We start from the raw sequence: 21,194 nt of genomic DNA on the forward strand, positions 1-21,194 counted from the left end.
TATAGGTATCAAAAAAAAAAAAAAAAGTAACAGAAAGATTTGAATTTATAACAACTATTATGAAACTCTATAAATTCAAATCCAATTGATCTATTTGAAAAATACATATTTAGATAATATATTAATATAGCATACAAAAGCAACTTATTTTGATAATATTAGCTTAGGAAATTAGAATTTAGAAGTGATAATCGTTCTTTCAAAAAAAAAAAAAAAACAATGAAAAAGAAAAGTTGGTAAACAATGAAATCAGCGCAAAGAAAAAATGAAGACTAGTAGAAATACAATTCACCAAAAATATAGGACCTCCAAGTGGAAAACGAAAACCTCGCATTCCAAAAGAGACAAAACGTCATCTCCCAGGGCTACTTTCGGCAATGCGAAAATTACAGGTGTGCTCTCTCTCTCTCTTTCGCATTCCCCGAGTCCTCTTTCAATTTCACCAAGAAAGCCAAGCCGTACAGTCTCTTCCAATATCCCCAAACTCTCTCTCTCTCTCTCTCTCTCTCTCTCTTTTCTCACGAACCCTAATCTTTTTCTTCAAGAATATTCAATCCCTTCAATCCAGGCTACAGGTTTGTTCTTTAATTCAATCTTTTTCCAATTCAAGATTCACGTATTTGTTTCTTGCTCTCCTCTTTATTATTGAATTCCTCAAGTTTTTAATTTTTTTTTGAAAAATCAGATTTGAATCGATCTTTGAGTGTGAGTGTGTATGGCGAACGGTACGGATTCGGAGGAGTTCGTGTTGTTATCTCGGGTTCGGTCGGGTCACAAGCGCGAGTTCGCCTTCGCAATGAAGGCGCAATCAGAGATCTGCGGGTCCTTGGGTCGGACCCGGTCCAGGAAGACCCGGAATGAGGCTGTGGCGACCAATAGAAGCAAGAAATTGAAGAAGTCGGATCCGAATGACGCCGAAAACGACGAGGTTATGGATCAGAAGGCGAAGGATTTGGGAGATTTGGGCGATACGATGAGCGAGGAGGAAGCGAAAAGCGACGTGGTGGACCTAACGAGCGACGACGAGCCGAAGGGCCACGTTGGAGAATCGGAATTGGTCGGAGAAGGGGTTTCCAAGGAGGACACGTCGATGCCAGTTTTCGACGAGGAATTGAAGGGTGGAGTGGTTGAAATGGTTCAGAATCCTGTGAAAGAAGAGGAATTAGTGTGTGAAAGCAAGCCGAATATGAATGAACAAGAGATGAAGGCGGAACCGGGAGTCGAGAAAACGAATGAGGATTTGGTTAAGGATGAGAAGATTGAGGGGGTTTTGATCAATGAAGATGTCAAACCGGAGAATCTGGTTTTAGAGACGCCTTCAAGGAGGTTTACTCGTTCGGCATTGAAGCCGAGGCAAGAGGAGAAGAGTACTGTGAAAGAGAGTGGTAAGAAAGTAGTTGCAAATGTTGATGATGGAGTAGCTAGTTCGTCCGGTATGGTTACCACGACTCCAGCTGGTATGAGAATGTTGAAATCTAAGAAGTTTCCATCCAAGTTGAAGGATTTACTCGAGATGGGTATTCTTGAGGGAATGCCAGTTAAGTATGTCCGGGGTGTCAAGGTATTAATTTTATCATTGCTTGTTTCTGTGTGTGTATGAGTTAAGTGATTTTGGGTATGAAGTATTGGCTATGTGCCTTTTTGTATTGCAGGTTAGAGTAGCTGGAGAGACTGGGCTGAAAGGTGTGATTAAAGGTTCTGGGATATTGTGTTACTGTGCCAAATGCAAAGGGGTTGAAGTGAGTGTTTTGGTTATTATTTTCAAGTATGGTTTTTTGAGGACCCATTAATGTCGTTGTTCTTATGAATCATTGTGTGCTTTATTTTTATGTTGAATGTAGGTTCTTACGCCCACCGTGTTTGAGCTGCATGCTGGCAGTGCAAATAAACGTCCACCGGAGTATATTTACCTGGAGAATGGGAACACTCTTCGTGATGTCATGAATGCATGCCTAAATGCTTCGTTGGACACGTTGGACGAGTTTGTCCGAAATGCTATTGGTTGCACTGCTTTAAAGAAATCGTCCATCTGTTTGAATTGCAGAGGTTGCTTTTTCATGCCTTTGATAGGATATAGTGTTCATCTGCATGCGTGTGTTTTCCTGGAAAAAAAATGTAATGTTTTGTTTGTTTAATGGATTGCAGAGCCTATTCCTAAATCTTACAATGGGAAGTCAATGCTGCTATGTGAATCATGTGTGGATTTGAAAAAGTCTCAAGTCACCCTAGCTCAAACAATTGATACCAGCAATAGGTATGCATTGCTGCCATTGCACTTATATTGTTTTAGACCTTTCTGGCACTGCTGAGTTGACATTGTTTATAACATGGCTAGAGCTTGTTAGATTTGATTATCTTAAACTATAGAATTCATCATGAACATTGTGTGTTACAATTTAACACAATAAATTGACATACTTATTATTTAGTATTATAGATATAAAATTGTTAGTACACATTCCTGAGGTGAAATTAGTGTTTAGCAATTTCCAGATACATGTACACTAGGAACCTTCTGGAAGTCTTCAATCAGGAAAGATGGTGTTCAGACATGATGCTTAGGGGGCCTATTATGGAGTTGCGATTTCTTTGGTAAATTATAAGTTTCATTGTAGTGGTGATGAGATAGGTAATGAGTTTAAATGCATTACCTTATTTTTAAGACTTCTTAAATTATGAACTTTTAGGGGTTCAATGAATTGCTCGTCTTTCAAATTTCCCTGCTAATTATGGACTTTCCTTTATTAGTTTGTTGTTAATGGCTGTTAACGCTAGTAGATGGGGAGTATGATAAAGAAACAGAAATAGCTCTTATAAAAAAAATGAAGAAACACAAATAGGCTATATTATCAAGAAGTTGCTTTAGAGGCAAGCTTAAACTTACTAGGTAAGTTTATGATGCTACTTTGTTGTGCCCTGCAAGACCTAATCCGAGTCTAGGATTTTATACTTTGCCTTCATCATGGTTTTAAAACTTAGCATTTTTTATACAGTTAGACTCACATTATATGATTAAATAAGGTAGCTGTAGGTAGATTAGAATGGTGACACATAGATTGTGTTTATATTGGTGTTTATTTTCTTATTATAAGACATGGATGACTGTTACTTGCTTGTGGCATATAAAATTATTGTTGTACCAATAGTTTTAGGATATGATCAAATGAGGTTGTTGTAGGCTGCTATAATGCTTTTTTTTTTTTTTTTTTTTAATTCCTAGATTTTCTTACCCTTTTAAATTTAGATTGTATTATAGGCACAATTTTTGTACACCTGCTGATTACTTGAATTTTCCCTCCCACATTCTTCAATAAAGTATCATCACTATAATAAAAAGCAACATTTTTCTTTTATTGATTTATTTTATGAACTCTGATATTTAAAAATTGATTTTTTTTTTTTGAATTATTTCAGATCACCAAAACCAGTTTTGGTTCCAAAGTCTTCTGAAAATGTTTCAAAGTCATCTGAAAATGTTTCAAAGTCATTTGACAATGTTTCAAAGTCATTTGACAATGTTTCAAAGTGTAACTCATCTCGAAGTAAGAGCCAGGGAAGAATTACTAGAAAGTAAGTATCTTTCTAATTTATTATTCTGTTCAATTTGATACATGTCGAGTAATTTGCTGTTTTGTAGTGATTCCAATTAGAAAATGTTAAACTTTGTCCTTTTCTTCTTATTCTTTTGAAAGGGATCTACGCTTGCATAAGTTGGTTTTTGAAGAAGATGTTCTGCCAGATGGGACAGAAGTGGCATATTATTCTCGTGGACAGGTTGTAGCAATGAATAGAATATCAACGAACCACATATATATATACACACACACACACGTACACATACATTAATTTATTAGATTTCTTTTCTGAGTAGTGATTTGTTGGCAGAAATTGTTGGTCGGTTACAAAAAGGGAAATGGAATCTATTGTACTTGCTGCAACTCTGAGGTAAATTGGTTTCTTCTGATTATCATGTATGCCAGAAATGTTCTCTTTCTTTTGGAATCTTTTCTGAGCGGTTATATGTTCTATTGAATATTGTGCGTGCCAGAGATTAATCTTATTGGCATATTTTGAACAGGTCAGCCCCTCACAGTTTGAAGCTCATGCTGGTTGGGCATCACGTCGCAAGCCGTGAGTATTTGTTCTACTCATTTGTGTGGTTGAGGTCAAATCATGTGGTCTTGTCTCCTCAGTGGTCCTGTAGTTGGTGTATATCTGAGTCCAAATCAATTGTTTCCTTATTTGCCAATTGACATGATTCTGCAAGACTTCCGTGGGCTGGGTCCATGCATGTTTTGGAGACGGGGATTTTTAGAAATTGACAAGAAATAAGTTGTATTAGTTTTCTTTATTTATTTATTTATTATATCTTCATTTGACTGGCGCTTGTTTGTTTGGCAGTTACCTACACATTTACACATCTAATGGAGTGTCTCTGCATGAATTGTCTATATCGCTTTCAAAAGATCGGAAATTCTCTACCCATGAAAATGATGATCTCTGCACCATCTGTGCGGATGGAGGGGATCTCCTGTGCTGTGATGGATGCCCGCGGGCCTTTCACATAGGTGAGATTGGAACCTTTTACCTGGTAGTAAAGATCCAATTTCTCATACATTATAGTTGTGCTGAAATTCCTATGGATTATATTGAGAGAGAGAGAGAGAGAGAGAGATGTGCGTATTGTGTTTTGAGTTGCAGATATAGATTTCTGTAACTTATTTGTTGCCTAATTCTTTGGAAAAAAAAATTTGTGAAACTGTGGACATCATAATTTAGCACCTATATATGTATATATATATGTGTGTGTGCATAAGGTTCGCGTTCTTGAGTTTCTTGTAACTGTTTGTGTGAATGGCCAATCTCTCTTATTTATTAATCACTGTTTAGCATGCACAATTTGGAATGATTGTGGTTCTTCTTCCTCCAATCCGCTTGAGTTGCATTTGTGATGTTGGTTAATTTGGCTAATTGCAGAGTGCGTCCCTCTACCAAGAATTCCGAGTGGTACTTGGTACTGTAGGTATTGCCAGAACGTGTTCCAGAAAGAAAAATTTGTGGAGCGTAATGCTAATGCTGTAGCTGCTGGAAGGGTTGCTGGAGTTGATCCTATAGAACAGATAACCATGCGATGCATTCGTATTGTCAAAACTCCAGAGGTTGACTTTGGTGGATGCGCATTATGCAGGTTCTTTTTTCACTGTTCCTGCTATAAGAAGTTTCTATATTAGATGCTTCAGTATTTTCTTCTGCCTTTAATTTCTTTGCATGCATGAATCCCGGAAAAATAATGGTGCAGTACATATAGTATGAAATTTTAGATATACCTGATGATTTAATGGCATATCAGCAATCTGTAAGTGAAACTTGAAGGGCCTTCAATGATTACTCATCTGTTTTTGTTGATTGACTAATTTCTTGTGATTTAATCGAGACCAGATTTGTTTGTTGTCGTGTGTAATGATGAGGCGTTTTTCTTCTACCCATTTTTTGGGAAATGATTTTAAACTTAAGGTTAATTTCTTCTGCCTTCCCTGTACTTGGTAAAAAATACACAGCACTTGTACTTCTGAAAATTATTCATACTAGCAGTGTGCCTGTGTGATGCACAGATTAATTAAAATTCATATGTTAAGTAAGGAAAAATCCCAAATATTGGTAGAGTCAAACTATGAATTAATTAAGACAAATGAAAAATTATTTATTTTTTAAAATCAAACTAAAATTTATGGTAGATGATATAATAATGTAAAATAAAATAATGAAATTTAATTTCTTTTAAGAATTTCCAAACTTTTTATAATAGAATTTAAATTGAAATAGTTGGAATGTGGGTAATGGAGTTTATTTAGAGTAGAGTTAGCTTAGTAAAAGTGTTTTATCTAGAGTTGAATTAGCTTAATAATGTTAATGTATCTATGTGCGATGTGGACTCTTATTATTCAGTGCAATAAGGAGAGGGGTACATTTATCACAACGATGGCTTCTATGACCTAACCTTGTTATGTAGTATATGATTTGCATTATTCTTGTCTAGTTTTGTGGTTAATTGCAATAAACTAAATGGAAAAGCCAATATCATATAACCAGCAAACTAGCCAAGAATATTTCACTGTGAATAATAAAAGAGGTTGTAGACTACGGTACTCACGAAAATTTAAATCAGATAGGAAGATCCAAAATATCAAGTAAAGTGGATGGACTACTTCCATCTGACAGTGAATAAGAAAAGAGAGTTTGGACGAAGGACAACTTGATTCTATCGATTGAAATCTCTTGAACCCCAAATGCCTTCTATTTCCTTCACTCCAAATAGTCCACATGAGATAGAATGGCATCACATTCCAAGATCTTATCCTAAACAACACAGGTTTTCTTCAGTTACATTTTGAGCAAAGCAGACACTGGTTTAGGCATAACCCATCTCATACCAATGCGTTAAACAGTAAATTCCAAACTTTTTAGCCACAAAGCATTGAAATAGCTGATGGTTTGTACTCTCCATTTCTTTTACGCATAAAACATCAAACCTCAATAACCCTCTTCCATTTTGTAAGATTATTAATTGTAAGAAATTTCCCTTAAGTTGCAATCCAAAAAATAAAATAAAAATGCAACCTTCTAGGTGCTTTTACCATCCAAATAGCCTTTCAAGGGAGACATAAATTGATGACCTCTCTTAAAGACTCATAATAAGATCGGACTTTAAAATTACCATTTCAAAAAAACTTCCAACACGTTTTATCATCTACTCCAACATTTTTCTTGATAGAGCAGAGTAAATAAAAAAGTGTTAGGTGATTACAACCCTCAGTCTTGAACCTCTTTCACGAAGATAGGATTCCAATGTTCCATATTGTCTGCTAGCTCTATATACTCATTCATAGTAGATTTATTTGCAGCAAGCATAAATAGCTATGGAAATAAGGCCTTCAGTTGTTGATCAGCACACTATATATCATTCCAAAAACTGACTCTTCTAGCATTATAGATGTGCGTTTTTTGTTAATGAGTGAGAGTGCCAACCAGCTGTATTGCTTTTCCAAACTCCCCCTTCATGCTTACTGCTTGCTGAATTCGATGTCTAACTCCCCATTCTTCCCTATATTTGATTGCCACAAGCTATTTCACAATGAGGAACCTCTTTTTAAGTTTTTTATTTTTTATTTTTATATAAGATAAAGGTAAATTAGTCAATTTACATTTTCTATTGATGGATTTCTTTGACATGGATTGAAGTGCTAATTTACCTGTTAACTTTATATATATGGAGTTAATAATTGTTCATTTAGCATTATCATCATCAAACTTACACCTTCAACTTAACAACTTTTGATATGTTTGATTGGATTCTTGCAGAGGCCATGATTTCAGCAAAAGTTTTGGTCCTCGCACCGTTATTTTCTGTGACCAGGTATCTTATTTTCAGATCATGTCTGGACTTGTCAAGTCTTAGTTTTGAAGTGCTTTTGCATTTATAGTTTGTTTATTTACATCGCTGATATTGTGCACTCTTCCGTCAGTGTGAAAGGGAATATCATGTTGGCTGTTTGAAGGATAACAATATGGAGAATCTTGAGGTGTGAATTTTTATTAGTCAAGATTTGCAGCTTATTGTGACCATAATTACTTATTTAATATTTGCAAATGTTGACATTACTTTTCCACCAGGAACTGCCAAAAGGGAAGTGGTTCTGTTGCATAGAGTGCAACAAGATTCATTCTGCTTTAGAAAATTTGGTTGTTGAAGGAGAACAGACGCTTCCAGACTCACTTCTGAATGCTATAAGGATGAAGCATGAAGAGAAAGGTTCAGACAGTGATGCTAATTTTGATATAAGATGGAGGGTTCTTAATTGGAAATTGGTTTCTTCTGATGAAACTAGACAGTTGCTATCTAAGGCTGTATCCATTTTCCATGTGAGTAATAATGTGTATATATATATATTTGTGATTTTTTTCCATTACGTAAAAAAATTTGTGAGGTTCTATTATAGTATGCATATGGTAGATCAAATTGTTACATCTTTTGTTGTGTGGGGTACAACATATGCAAGTTCTCACATAATATTAATGCATTGGTCATGCCTCATTTGCTTTTAGCTTTTGTAATGCATGTTGATATTTTGTCTTGACTTGAGGGGAAAGATTTTGCTTTAAAGTACTAATCGGGTTTTTTTTGGACACGCTCTAGGAACGTTTTGATCCTATAGTTGATTCCGCTTCAGGTCGTGACTTTATTCCATCAATGATATATGGGTGAGCATTAATATTCTCCCTCTTCAACACGTGTGTGTGTATATTTATTCTACCTTCTTGCTTTCTTTCTTTTTTTTTATATAACACCCAATTGAATCTAATATTAAATGGTTTTGCAGAAGGAATATCCGTGGCCAAGACTTTGGGGGGGTTTACTGTGCTGTACTAACAGTCAAGTAAGAATCATGTCTCCCAAGTGTTTTACTAGATAATTTTGTAGAGCAGAGATATTATTCTGATAATTATTCCTTATTATGCAGCAAATCAGTTGTGTCAGCTGGAATGTTTCGTATATTTGGGCAGGAAGTGGCGGAGCTTCCTTTAGTAGCAACAGATACTGATTATCAAGGACAGGTAATTTTAATCTACTGCTGGGATGATTTTTTTTCTTTGGACGGTGGAACCTATTCTGACTTGATGAACATTGTTTTGGTAGGGTTACTTCCAGTCCTTGTTTTCTTGCATTGAGAGGCTGCTTAGCTCTTTAAATGTGAGAAACCTTGTGCTACCAGCTGCTGATGAAGCAGAATCAATATGGACAAATAAATTTGGTTTTAATAAAGTAACCCAAGATGAGGTGCGTGTTTTTTCCCATGTTCTGTTTTGGAGCATAACAAATGTAGGATTGAGTTTGATGTGTTCATTTTTCATGTTGCAGCTCAACAAGTTCAAGAAACATTACCATACTGTTATATTCCAAGGGACATCAGTGCTGCAGAAGTCAGTCCCTGAATTTGCTGAATTATTGGTATGAAGGTGTTGGATTGTCTGGATTTTTTTTTTTTTTGGTGAAATGGAGAAGGCATTATTTTGCGGAGGCTTTTCCTTTAAGATGTATAGGATCTTTTTGTCTTTTGGTGTACAGAAAAGTAGACATTACACCTCTATTTACAAGCTGATATATTTTTTGTAGCACAGATATGAGAGGAGAGATCTTAGTCAGTGGAAATTGTAGAAAACTAGAGCAGGTTGTTGGGAACTTGCAAAATTTTGAAATATGAAGTGTTCTAACTGTTGGTTTTGGCAATGAACTTCAGAAATTTTCCATTTCAGATTTGGGCTTGCAATAGTATACAAATATGGAGAAGAAAACAAGGCTGCTTGTCCTTGAATGCTTATGTAAATTATATATGTCTTGGGTTAACTTGTACTATAATCCATTTGCTTGCAGTAGTGTTATTTCTCACCATCCTAACACCCACATTCCCAAGAAAAATCCCCAAGGAAAACACTGCTCAGCCATTATCTCAATCTGATGAAGACTTTCTAGTTAAGCATCATTTTATGAGAACCACCAGTTTCCTGACCAGTAACTGGAAGTCTATCAGGCAATCCCATCTATTGGTCTTTGGCGTAGGTGTGGTTTGAATTTCAGAATTCTTATTTAATAATTAGAGATTTTATCAGTTAAGTTAACGAGAATTTATGTATTATTAAAGTTAATTACTTTTTAATAGAAGTTTCACTTCAGTATAAAACAATATTTTTTTATAAAATGCATCTTTTTGCGCAAGGGATGGAGGAGCTCACTAAATCGATTTTTATGGAATGCATCTTTTTGCACTTGGGATGGATGAACTTACTATATCAATTCGTGGAAATCTTGTGGTCTAGGATTTCTGCATATGATATTTGTTTGGTTGATGAAATGAAACTAGAAGCGAAGTTAATGCCAAGTTGGAAACCTGGAGAGAAGCTATAGAATTAAAGACTGATTAAGTTGGACTAAAATAGATTAATAGAGTACATAGAATATAAGTTTAGTAAAAGTAGAAATAAAAACTAAAGGGTGATAATTCAAAAAAAATACTAAAGGTTGATAAGACTTGATGACCAAGAGATGCTAAAGAGTAAAAGCTCTTGATATTTTGGATCAATAATTCATAAAAATGGGAATATTGGAAAGGATGTGAATTATTGGATTAGAGTAAGGTGGATGAAGTGGAGATGTACATCAAAAGTATTATATGATCATAAAATGCCTATAATGTGAGAACTGAGTAGTATAATTATATATATATATATATATACTTATAGAAAATTTTACATTTCTTTTAAAAATAAAAAATATTAGCTTAATCAAACAGGATCCAAGACAGCATAAAACTTGGTGACAAAAGCTGTGGGATAAACTTTTTTATTTAAAATTTAAAAAAAACAAAAAGTTCTTGTTACCGTTGAGAAAGCTCAAAGCAGTTTCGGAAGCAAATTCTAGACCCATTGATCAATCAGCAAAAGCTTAAAAGCGGGAAAAATTGAAAAAATTTGAAATTCAAAACTCACGAGAAAGCCGTTTAACTTAATTTCCAAATATAAAAATATTCCACTAATAATAACTCAAATTATAGGAAAGCAAATTTACATTGTGCTCCCCCACTCCCCTTTGTTTACATTGAAATACCCTTTTCACCGCATTCCTCTCTCTCTCTCTGTAACCCTCTTTTGCGCTCCTCTGTCTCTCACTCACTCTCTCCAAGGTTATACTCTTCTCTTTATCCTTCGATTTCCAAAAATTTTGAATCGATTTTCATTACCAATAATTGAACTGTTAAAATCGTGTCAATTTCTTCACAGATCGGAAATCCTCAGTGATCTAATCGTCGCGAAAAGCTTCAGTGAGCGAGAAAAATGGGTCAGATCCAGTACTCCGATAAGTACTTCGATGATACTTACGAGTATCGGTAACCACCATATCTTACTCTCTCTTTTTTATTTTATTTAAATAATTTTAATGAAAATTTGTTTTTGGTGAAAGAGTGTGTGTTTTTCTAATCTGTGATCGTCCGTACAGTCATGTGGTGCTGCCTCCTGAAGTGGCCAAATTGCTTCCCAAGAATCGTCTTCTCTCTGAAGTAAGCAATTTAGGGTTTTCATAATTTTCGTTTTTTTTTTTTTTTTTATTATATATATATTTTTTTATTTATATATATATTTTTTTAAATTACTCAAAACGTTTCGTTTTGATTTGTTTTTTTGCGTTAATGATAAAGTAGAATCGGCACTGGAAATTTGATCCTGAGATGTTTAAAACGTTTTTTTTTCTGTGCGTTTGTATAAACTGTTGTGAATCAGTATTGAGTTTAAAATGAGCGTTTGTAAACGAGAAGTAGTTGTTGGATTTTAAAAATGCGCTTTACTAGTTTTACTTGAGTGGATTAAATATTTGGTTTTAGTTGTTTCAGATTGGTTGAAAAAAAAAGGGTTTTAATTTTTGGAATTTAATTAATCTGGTTTAGTTCTTATTTAAAGTACTACATAAGCATGGACGATAAGGCTCTAGTTGTGTAATAGTTGGTACACTTGGGTTGATGAACAAATATAAGGGCGTGAAACTTTGACCTTATTTTCTCTGCTATTTGATTTATCAAGTAATGAACCTGAATAGATTTTTCAGTTTGTCTATCCCGAAAACTGAATGTATCAATATGCTCTTCCAATGACTTTATGATGGACTTTCGTCGATATCTTTCTCATATTTGTTATTGCAAATCAAGACTATCGGTTTTCTTGTTTTCCTTTAGTTAGAGAACCATAAATATTAAATATTATGTATATAGCTGAAGGTGAGAATGTGGGTTAAAATCCCCCTCGCCATGTATTGTGAAGAACGAAAACGAAATGCAAATAATGTTTATTTTTAGAGGGCTTATTTTGTGTTTTGTGTTTTGTTTTTTGACATTACTTTCAGAACGAGTGGCGTGCAATTGGGGTTCAGCAGAGCCGTGGATGGGTCCACTATGCAATTCACCGTCCCGAGCCACACATCATGCTCTTCAGGAGGCCTCTGAACTATCAGCAGCAGCAGGAGAATCAGGCCCAGCAGAACATGCTTGCCAAGTGATCTTTTTCACTTAGTTCGCTTTTAATCTCTAGAAGTGAAATGAATGGTTTGTAGGGTTTCTGTTTGGATAAAAGAAAAATATTTTGGATGTTTGGAACTTGGCTATGTAATGTTAATTCTCCTGTTTGGGGAATTTTATACTTGTCTTTGGTACTGCATAGAAATATGTTAGTTTTACCTCTGGTGTACCATGCTTACCTAAGGTGTTCTTTTGGATGTGGATTTTAGCTTTTAATGGTGGATTTTGATTGATGGTGTTGCTTTTATGGTTCTGTTTTTCCTGTGGTACTGGTTTTTCTGTTGTTAGAGATCACAAAAGTAGGATAATGTTTGTGTGTTCTCACTGTTTTTGCATTTATTTAATCTCTAAATAATGGATTAATTTATGGTCCTAATTGTGTAAAAGATGCTTGTTTCTGAATTGACATTCAAGAATTTGGACAATAATTAATAGAGAAAATTGTGGTGGTTGGCAGGCCCTTTTTCTTGTATTACTAATTATTTTCTACATTATTTTTTTGAAAGTACTAAGGAAAACTATGGTGCAGCTGGGCATCACATGGAAGTTGTTCCATTCCTTTTTATTTCTAAATATGATTTAGACTCACTATTGAAATAATAATCTAGTGTCTTGTCCGAAAAATTGAGAGAAAAAAAGAAGAGGAAAAGAAGAGGAGCAATTCTTGACTCTGTCCAAACTCTTAAGATTTTCTAATCTGCTACTAAACAGACATTCTAGAAGGGCATATTACCTGCAACAGGTTAGTATGGATTTTGGGGTCCATAACTGGCTATGGATTTTGGGTTTGGCTATGGGAGAAAGTTTAGTTTGTGAGGTTGGTTTGGACGCATTGCAGGGATTGTATATTCACCCTTTGTGGGTGATATGGTCCCAATTGGTGCATAGTGTGAACAAAAATTTCTGAAAATTGCTAAATGTATTACAAGTTTTATTACATAAGTCAATGATGTGGAAATGAATGTGATTGGTGGGAGATTTAACTACCTTCTAAATGAATTTTTTTTTTTTTTTTTTGGGTAACTGGTGACACTATAATATGTAAGTGTAATAAAATTTGTAATGGTCTTAGCATTACTTAAAATTTCCAATAAACCATGTTGAAATGATATGTTGTGATTGTTACAAATTATGAAATCATTTAAGTGTGTTTATTACATAGTTCATTAAAGAACAAAGTTGGTCTCCCATTCAATAGGTAGCAATTTATAAAACTATTCATGAAATAAGCCACATAATGCATTAAAAAGATCATGTGACTAAAACTAGACATGGATGATATTTCAAATCAATAATATTAGCAATATTTGGATTTTGGAAGACCAATTTTCATCATAATCACCAAACATCATTAAATATAATGTAAGTGTCATCTCAATCAAAAAAGAAAAAAAAAAGAAAAAAAGAAAAAAAAAAAAGGGAACTGACCAAATAAAACCTTTGCATCAAAGGGATTACTAGAATAAAATTGTTTCAAAAAATCATTACATAACCCTAGCAAAACAACATCAACACACTTGCACTCTCCACGGTTGATTGACATAAACAACCTTGACAATCTAATCTAGTGATCAATCCCACATCAAGAACACAAATAATTGAAAAAATTTGCTAAATAGCATATGTGGGGGACTAAAACTAGCCCGTGGTGAGGCCCACGGATTGGAAGCATAATCTCTGTCACAATCTATTTATAAGTGAGCAATAGGGAAAAAAAAAACTCCACAATGGGAAACTTAAACAATTGATTTCCTTAATAACATATTTTTCAGATCAAGTTACAGTATTACAATAGGGAATCCTATTATTCCCGTGGTATTATACACTCTAACTTTCTTAGACAGCACATGTTTTTGATTTCTCTCTCTATTTTTCCTCCTTACAATCCCCTTTTTCTTGCCTCTCTTCCCCTTTTTATAAGCACATCTCTTGCTCTTATCTCTACAACTGTCATGTTGTAAGCTACACAATCAGAGATATTTTTCCTTACTTTATCAGTTCCATCCCTTGCCTTATCCTGGAAATCTGACTTTTTGGGGGTTTTGGTACTGTTCAGGCTGTCTTATATGCATTAAATGTGGTAGAGGTTAGACGAGAATCCCCTCATTAATGTAGAGGTAAAAATCTTCAATCTTCTTGTGCGTTCTGGAAGTTTCTCGTGGTTCCAGGCATCTTCTGGAAGCCATACATGGATTATCTGTGCACCATGCCTCGGGTAAGTTAACTTCTGTTGAGGTCCAAAAAAAAAAAGGGGTTACAATAAAATAAGCCCAAAAGAAATGGAAGAGCAAGTCAAGCCCAAAAGAAATGGAAGAGCAAGTCAAAGCCCAAAAGAAAAAATCCAGGCTAAACCCAAAAGTAACAGGAACGGATGACCCATGGGGGATAAAAGAAAAGCCAGAGGATCCTGAAGCCCAAAAAGGAAGCAGCATCCCAAAAGAGACCATGGCAAAAATATAAAGAAGCAAGGATCCCCAGAACCCTTCAAGCACAAATAAAAAGGAAGACTGAGACAGATCGGTAGAAAGAAGACAGGAAAAGAAGAAAAAAACAAGAAGCGCAAAACGACCTCTCATAGCACAGACAGCAAAAGGCCTCGGGGAACCAGGACAGGGAAGAAAGAATAGCAACGAACGACTTTCGTTGATGGCAGAACAAGATTCCGCCCAAATAGGAAAGAAAGGGAAAAGAGAAACACGCCAGAAATGGGGATACCGAGAAGGGCATACCTCAGCACGTCCCAAAGAGGATGACCGACCAGAAGCTTTTGAAGGAATCAGAACCAAGAGAAGGGAAGAATGAGGGAAAACGGCAAAGGAACTTACCAAGGCAACAGGGACAGAACATGCTCTGTTTGCAAAAGAGCAAAACAGAGGAACCCGGGATACCCAGAAAAATTCCATTATAAAAGGAGGGGACGGGTCGTGAAGAAAGGCGAGAAAAAAGAAAAGAAGCACAAAAAAAAAAAGAGAAGAAACTCTCTAGGAAGAACCATCAGAAAGATCCATCCAGAAAGAAAAATACTAAGGGAAGAACAAAATACTGTCTCCCGATATCCTGTAAAGGCCACTATTGCACATACTCGGATTCAACGGGAATCAAACTTTGCAAGTTTTGAAGGCTGAAATAGCCATTCAAGACTGCAATTTTTGAGCTTGATTGGACCTTGTATCACGTCTTAGTGAGCTTTCTGTAATCAAACAGACAATTTGTTAATAAAATACTGCTTATTAATTCCCAGGATCCCACTGCACCTTTTTCTTTATCGTTCTTTTTTTTTGCTAATCCTGTCTTTCTTCTGAATTTACGTTGTTAATATTTTGGCATTCTACAATATCCTCGTTTGTCATTTTTGTATGATGTCAGGAGTATTCTCTGCACCTACTTGACTCTTAAACAGCTCGTTAGCTACGGTGAGCCAAGGCCCGGTCCACCAAATCCTCTCTTCCTTTTTTTTCATTTAGGCCCGGGATCCTTGGGCCTGAGTATCTTGAAAGAAAAGCACTCTCACAACTTCTTACCTTTTCCATGGGAACTGATTTCCCGTGTCGCTCTTCTCTTCCGAAATAATCGGGATGATCCAACTCCCCTGTTTCATAGTTTATTACCCTCTAAGCCTTCCTCCCAATATACAGGCTAGGTCCAATTCGTTCCCCATGGCCCAATTACTTTTTGGGCTTAAGGCCCGGGTGGGGACTCTTCCATTCCCCACATCATAATTTTAAGAAAAATTTGCTAAATAGCACATGACCAAACTTATTTACTTATGTAGCAATTTGTTTGACATATTATTTGTCAAACTCAAGCTCCAAGCATTATGTTTGATCAAAAAAATAATGTGTACAAGTTAGATGTGACTTCGCATTGAGTTTGGAGGTCAAAGGACTACCACCTGGAAAAAAATTTATTATATATAAATTTTAAAAATTTTAAGATTTTTATCTTTAAACAAAATTTGTGACCACCCTAAATTCTTTTAGGCCCAATATAATTACACTTTGGACAAAGTTTGTCAACAAACTTAATTGTAGACAAATGCTACAACTTCACTTAATATTTTTTTATTGGGTGTGAATTTTGATAAATATTACATATCTTATTATATTCTTTATACTTGCAAAATTTCAAGAAAATCAAATATTAATAGCTATGTCCTCAATCAAATGTTTGAATTTTGAGTTTTTGTAGTCTAAAATTATACATAAAAAATATGTTTATGGATTGAATAGTAAACAACACCTGATTGACATGAAATTTGACAGGTGTTTTAAGAACATAATGAACATGCAATTTAGTTGTTATATTTTCAAAATATGTAGCCATGTAAATTTGTTTAGTGAGAATTGTAACCTTAGGCTACTACATAGTTTGTAGCCAACATTTGTTCTTAAACTTTGGTCCCTCAACAATATATTAGGTCCTTACAAACAAAAGAAAAAACTCAAGAAAATTTGTATTTAACTAAAATTTTGAAAGAAATGTAGTTTGGTGTATTGATATTAAGACTATCATACAAATATTTTAAAATAATAAAATTCGTAGAAGGAAATTGTAAAACTTTTACGTATTTGTGTTTTTTTTTCTTGTCAATATATGAAATTCTATTTTTATTAGATTTTAAATAATTTAAATTTTTTAATAACCACATTAATTTTTTTTTTTTTTGAAACCGCCACTAATAAAAGTATAAATAACATGTAAAGCATCATTCTATAATTTCTATTAACTCGGGAACAACTTACATAAATGGTTAAAAATTTTCTTAAAAAAAAAAAAAAACATAAATGGTTAAATTTGAACTCCTTGATTTCATTTTTTTTTTTTTAATAGTAAACCAGAAAATATTATAATTTCAAATCATATAATTCTATCAAAAAAAAAAAAAAAACATTATTATTACCATTCTTTTTTAAGTAATCAAATTACCGAACTATGGGCCGTGAGACCCGTCCGATTCAGAGCCCACCGTGAACCAGTGATGCCTCTAGCAAGCCTGGGCCGTGAGTCTGTGACAACTTTTTTTTTCCCATTTATTTTTGTAAAATTAACAATTTTGTTTTGGTTTTTTTAATACTTCCCCTGTCGGCCAATCCGAGTCAGAAACAGAAGTACCCAAAAAAAAAAAAAAAAAAAAAAAAGCTCATACGAGGTAAGTTGTAATTTGATGATTCAATATGCTCTCCACTTTACTCTTATTCTTCTTAGGGTTTGTTAGATTTCTTCATTTCCCAATTAATGATTATGATGATGGAAGACACGATTCACTATAATTAATGTTTGTTTAGGATTTTAGGCCGACCCATTTTCTTAACCTCGTTTTAAACATTGATTAGAAAGATTAAGGTTTGTAAATTTGAAACTACTTTTGGTGATTGTTTCAGCAGACCACTTTGAAGCAAAAACAAAGTCATTTTTTTCTCCTTTTTTCGCAAACTTATTGTTGTAATTGTAGATTTGGTCTAATATTTTGATAGAGTTGTAAATTTGTAATTGTTGTGAAGAGGGGAGTAATTCATTTTCATGAACTTATTTCTTGGATAGTTGTAATCTGTGTTGTTTTTAGGAATTTTTTGTTGTTGCTTCACATGGTATGTTGAAGTGTAGACGAATACTAGGACCATTTCTTTAGCTCGTATAGTTTAAACAACCATATGTTATAGCTATGCTTAGATCTTTTTATCATTTTGATTGTATGTTAGTCTTCTTGCAGTAATGTGATCTTGGTTATGTTCGTTTTGTCTTTAGATTAGATGGGTTTTCTATTGTGTATGTATTTGTTGCTAAGAACTATACAATTAGCGTGTTGTTTTGGGACGATTGAGATCTCGTTAGGCGCTCTGGTGCTATGAATCGAAGCAACTGAATGCCATTATTAGGAATATCTTAAGTTTTTCCTGTCTTCTCAGCCTATGGATTTGGTTGCGATTGTATTTTGAATGCTAACATTTATATACATGTTTTTTTGTCAGAAGTTAAAATCTTGAAAGGTGTGTTGTTTGTGTGTTGCATTTTAGAGAGGAGCCAATAAGCAGTAACTTATATGTTACATAATATGCCTTTTCTAGCAATTAAATGCGATCTAATTTAAGACCTAATTACGTTTATGTGTTGCATTATTTTGTTCTTATTTAATTGTTTGTAACTTTGATTAGTGGTTACATTAGTTGGTAGATGACTTTGGTCATTCATTCTTTCCACAGATTACTGGCTGTAGGTTAATTGGCAATATTGAATCAAGTTTAAAAACGTTTGATTGTGTTTGTTTCTCTGGCATATACAGGCATGGTATTTAGATAAATTGTTCTAAAATAAATTGCTACAGTTGCCTTGACATTAGAAGGTGGCACTTATCAGTGATATTTTCTTGTCCCTTTTTTCAGGTCATACTTTAATTTGCTTTGGTGGCCTCAATGACAAAAGCACGCAATGCCATTGTTGCTACTGGTTTAGTAGTTTTTGCAGCTGCAGGCTTGGCATTTCCCTTTTACATGGGGTATGTAAATTTATCTCTATGATGTGTATACTGCAGATGGTTGTATTTGATTGCAAGAGTTAGAATAACATGGTTTGTATTATCCAGGTCCTCAAGAAAGCCTGTTATTGACTCAACAAAGCCACTGCCACCACAGGCAACCTTCCGAGGGCCTTACATAAATACTGGGTCACGTGACATTGGACCTGACCATCGAACTTACCCAAAGAATTGATTAATTTTGTGAAGGACCTTCTCTTGGTGTACGTAAACTATGTGCTCATTTATGTGTATTTTGTGTGAATTGATCTTTTTGAATCAGTTAGGCTTTCAGACTGATGGTCATGTTTGGATTCTGGAGTCTACTTGATATAACATTTAAATGAGAGGGCTTAAGATTTATTCTCATGACCCAGCATTCTATTTGAACATGCACCGACTGGGATTATGAGATATCCTTTTGCCTTGGGACTGAGAGGTTAAAAGTGACAAGACCATCACAGATTTTACTGCTTCAGTTAGACACAAAATAAATTCCAATGAATCTTATTCATAATTCTTCTAAAGAGGGATAAATACAAGTCTGAGCACTCAATTTTGTAATGTTGTTGTGTCTTCCTGCTAGAAAGAAATGTTGGACTTCTGGTGTATAAATAAATATCTGTCTTATGTGTGATTTAAATCACCATAGTTAGCAGCATATGCACTGTGTGTGTGTGTGTGTGTGTGTGTGTGTGTTTGTGTTTGTGGCTATGAAATTGAGACTAACCTTGGAAAACTGAAGGGAATTATTTAAACAGTTCATCAATGGTTTCTAGTGGATATTTTTACTGAACCTGTGGGAATGAGGATAACAGTCTAATCATACAAATTTAGCAAATCTAAAAGTCAGTTGTGATGTGACTTTCTCAAATGGGTTATTCTGATTGAAATTATTTCAGTTCTGCCTCCATATATTATGTTCAACTTTTTGCCATACCTGAACTTTGGTACCCTCGGGTTTTGATTAAATTATGTTCTATGAACCTTGATTCTGTGGCATGCAACGCTCTGAAGTCTAGAGAGTGCTACAAATCAAAATAGTTTTTGTTTTTGCTAAAGCTCCCAATCGAAGTTGGTTTTGTTTCTGATGACAAGGGGAGCACTGAGCACACTATTTGGTTTGGTGCATGGTTGGTGTTGTAGTTGAGCTCTCCGTGGACATTGGGTTCCATTAGCCCCTAGTCAAATTTGTGTATGGAGTTTAGTTTTTTCATACTCTGTTTGGATCTACTTATTTTGTTGAAATTGAATTTTTTTTGCTAATATTATTGTAGATAAAGGTAAAAATTAGTTAAAATAGTACAGTAGAATTCATGAATAGTATCAAAAAGTGCAGTGGGATTCATGAATAATACTAAAAATAAGCTGAATAGTAAAATAAGTAAACAAAAAATAAGCTAACCAAACAGACACTAAGGGTCTGTTTGGAATTCGTTTATTTTGCTGAAATTGAAAACTTTTTACTGAAAGTACTATAAATAAAGGTAAAAGTTAGCTGAAATAGTACAATGAGATTCATAAATAGTATCAAAAAGTGCAGTGGGACGTATGAATAGTAGCAAAAATAAGCTAAATAAGAAAATAAATTGGTAAAAATAATTTTGCCAAACACATATTAAAGTGTGAGTTTGACTCCAAATTAAAAATCAGTTTATTTTACTATTTAACTTATTTTTACTACTATTCATGGCTCTATTGCACTTTTTGGTACTATTCATGGGTCCTACTGTACTATTTCTATAATACTTTCAGCAAAAAAATTTCAATTTCAGCAAAATAAGCGAATTTCAAATAGACCTTAAGTGTTCGTTTGGTTCCAAATTAAAAAGTTAGCTTATTTTACTATTTAGTTTATTTTTGCTATTATTCATAGGTCTCACTGTATTTTTTGGTACTATTTACGGGTCTCATTGTACTATTTTAGCTAACTTTTACCTTTATTTACAATATTTTCAGCAAAAAATTTTCAATTTCAGTAAAATAAACGAATCTCAAAGTTTTGAATTGAATTAACTTTTAAGTGAACTTCTCAGCGGCTCCACGAGGCAAATCACCATTTGAGATAGTGTTGAGAAGGTAGAAAAATGCCGTCCATTAGGCTAAAGTTTGGCTTGAAGACAATCGTGGAGTTGACTGTTGAAATGCCACATTTTTAAGCACAGGACAGTATGAAATTGCTTTTAAGTTAGCCAAGAGATAGCTTGCTCTAGTACCATGATATGTCAAACATGGAATTGGCTAAAAGCGAATCTTGGCCAAGAATCCGATATTCAATTTTGTTCTCTCTCGTTTTTTCTTTGGTACATAACATAGATTTTCCATCCTTCCTCGATAAAATCGACAAAATTCTACCAGCTAATTAAACTTACTTATCACGCTAACTTAATTTGTCATTTACTTGATCTTCCTGCTCCTTTCTAGTCTCTCGGTCCCTCAAAATTGTGGACGTTGATATTTCTGCCAAAACCAATTTCTCAATTCTCTCTCACAATAGCACCATCCTACCTATACTTGCAAAGACTATTTAACTACTCTATAAGAAAATTGGCCCTTTTTTGTAA

General features: G+C 34.4%; 3 protein-coding genes across 3 annotated transcripts; all 3 read left to right on the plus strand.

The window, feature by feature from the left end:
• The first annotated feature begins 339 nt into the window (after nt 1-339).
• On the plus strand, nt 340-9,311 carry LOC115980359. The gene is made up of 19 exons (XM_031102623.1): nt 340-575; nt 686-1,561; nt 1,653-1,739; nt 1,842-2,046; nt 2,146-2,254; nt 3,415-3,570; nt 3,693-3,774; nt 3,886-3,945; nt 4,079-4,131; nt 4,402-4,568; nt 4,978-5,188; nt 7,360-7,414; nt 7,524-7,580; nt 7,672-7,920; nt 8,195-8,259; nt 8,379-8,435; nt 8,520-8,613; nt 8,696-8,836; nt 8,918-9,311. The coding sequence occupies exons 2-19, from the start codon at nt 716-718 to the stop codon at nt 9,011-9,013; spliced, it is 2,790 nt and encodes a 929-aa protein (XP_030958483.1). The 5' UTR covers nt 340-575; nt 686-715; the 3' UTR covers nt 9,014-9,311.
• Nucleotides 9,312-10,594: 1,283 nt separating this feature from the next.
• Nucleotides 10,595-12,366, plus strand: LOC115980368 (cyclin-dependent kinases regulatory subunit 1). The gene is made up of 4 exons (XM_031102627.1): nt 10,595-10,736; nt 10,834-10,940; nt 11,051-11,111; nt 11,948-12,366. Exons 2-4 carry the CDS (start codon nt 10,888-10,890, stop codon nt 12,098-12,100), a joined length of 267 nt encoding a protein of 88 aa, XP_030958487.1. The 5' UTR covers nt 10,595-10,736; nt 10,834-10,887; the 3' UTR covers nt 12,101-12,366.
• A 4,973-nt stretch (nt 12,367-17,339) lies between these two features.
• On the plus strand, nt 17,340-19,273 carry LOC115980379. The gene is made up of 3 exons (XM_031102635.1): nt 17,340-17,462; nt 18,500-18,612; nt 18,700-19,273. The coding sequence occupies exons 2-3, from the start codon at nt 18,530-18,532 to the stop codon at nt 18,824-18,826; spliced, it is 210 nt and encodes a 69-aa protein (XP_030958495.1). The 5' UTR covers nt 17,340-17,462; nt 18,500-18,529; the 3' UTR covers nt 18,827-19,273.
• Nucleotides 19,274-21,194: the final 1,921 nt, after the last annotated feature.

Source organism: Quercus lobata, chromosome 1 (assembly GCF_001633185.2).
Source record: "Quercus lobata isolate SW786 chromosome 1, ValleyOak3.0 Primary Assembly, whole genome shotgun sequence".
Taxonomy (NCBI): Eukaryota; Viridiplantae; Streptophyta; class Magnoliopsida; order Fagales; family Fagaceae; genus Quercus; species Quercus lobata.

Excerpts from the sequence above, each read along its gene's own strand:
- LOC115980379 (XM_031102635.1), top strand. The coding sequence starts at position 18,530 with ATGACAAAAGCACGCAATGCCATTGTTGCTACTGGTTTAGTAGTTTTT. Across the intron at positions 18,613-18,699 it reads GCATTTCCCTTTTACATGGG|GTCCTCAAGAAAGCCTGTTA; the intron begins GTATGTAAATTT and ends TGTATTATCCAG.
- LOC115980368 (XM_031102627.1), top strand. The coding sequence starts at position 10,888 with ATGGGTCAGATCCAGTACTCCGATAAGTACTTCGATGATACTTACGAG. Across the intron at positions 10,941-11,050 it reads GATGATACTTACGAGTATCG|TCATGTGGTGCTGCCTCCTG; the intron begins GTAACCACCATA and ends TCGTCCGTACAG. Across the intron at positions 11,112-11,947 it reads AGAATCGTCTTCTCTCTGAA|AACGAGTGGCGTGCAATTGG; the intron begins GTAAGCAATTTA and ends CATTACTTTCAG.
- LOC115980359 (XM_031102623.1), top strand. The coding sequence starts at position 716 with ATGGCGAACGGTACGGATTCGGAGGAGTTCGTGTTGTTATCTCGGGTT. Across the intron at positions 3,775-3,885 it reads CATATTATTCTCGTGGACAG|AAATTGTTGGTCGGTTACAA; the intron begins GTTGTAGCAATG and ends ATTTGTTGGCAG. Across the intron at positions 7,415-7,523 it reads CCGTTATTTTCTGTGACCAG|TGTGAAAGGGAATATCATGT; the intron begins GTATCTTATTTT and ends CTCTTCCGTCAG.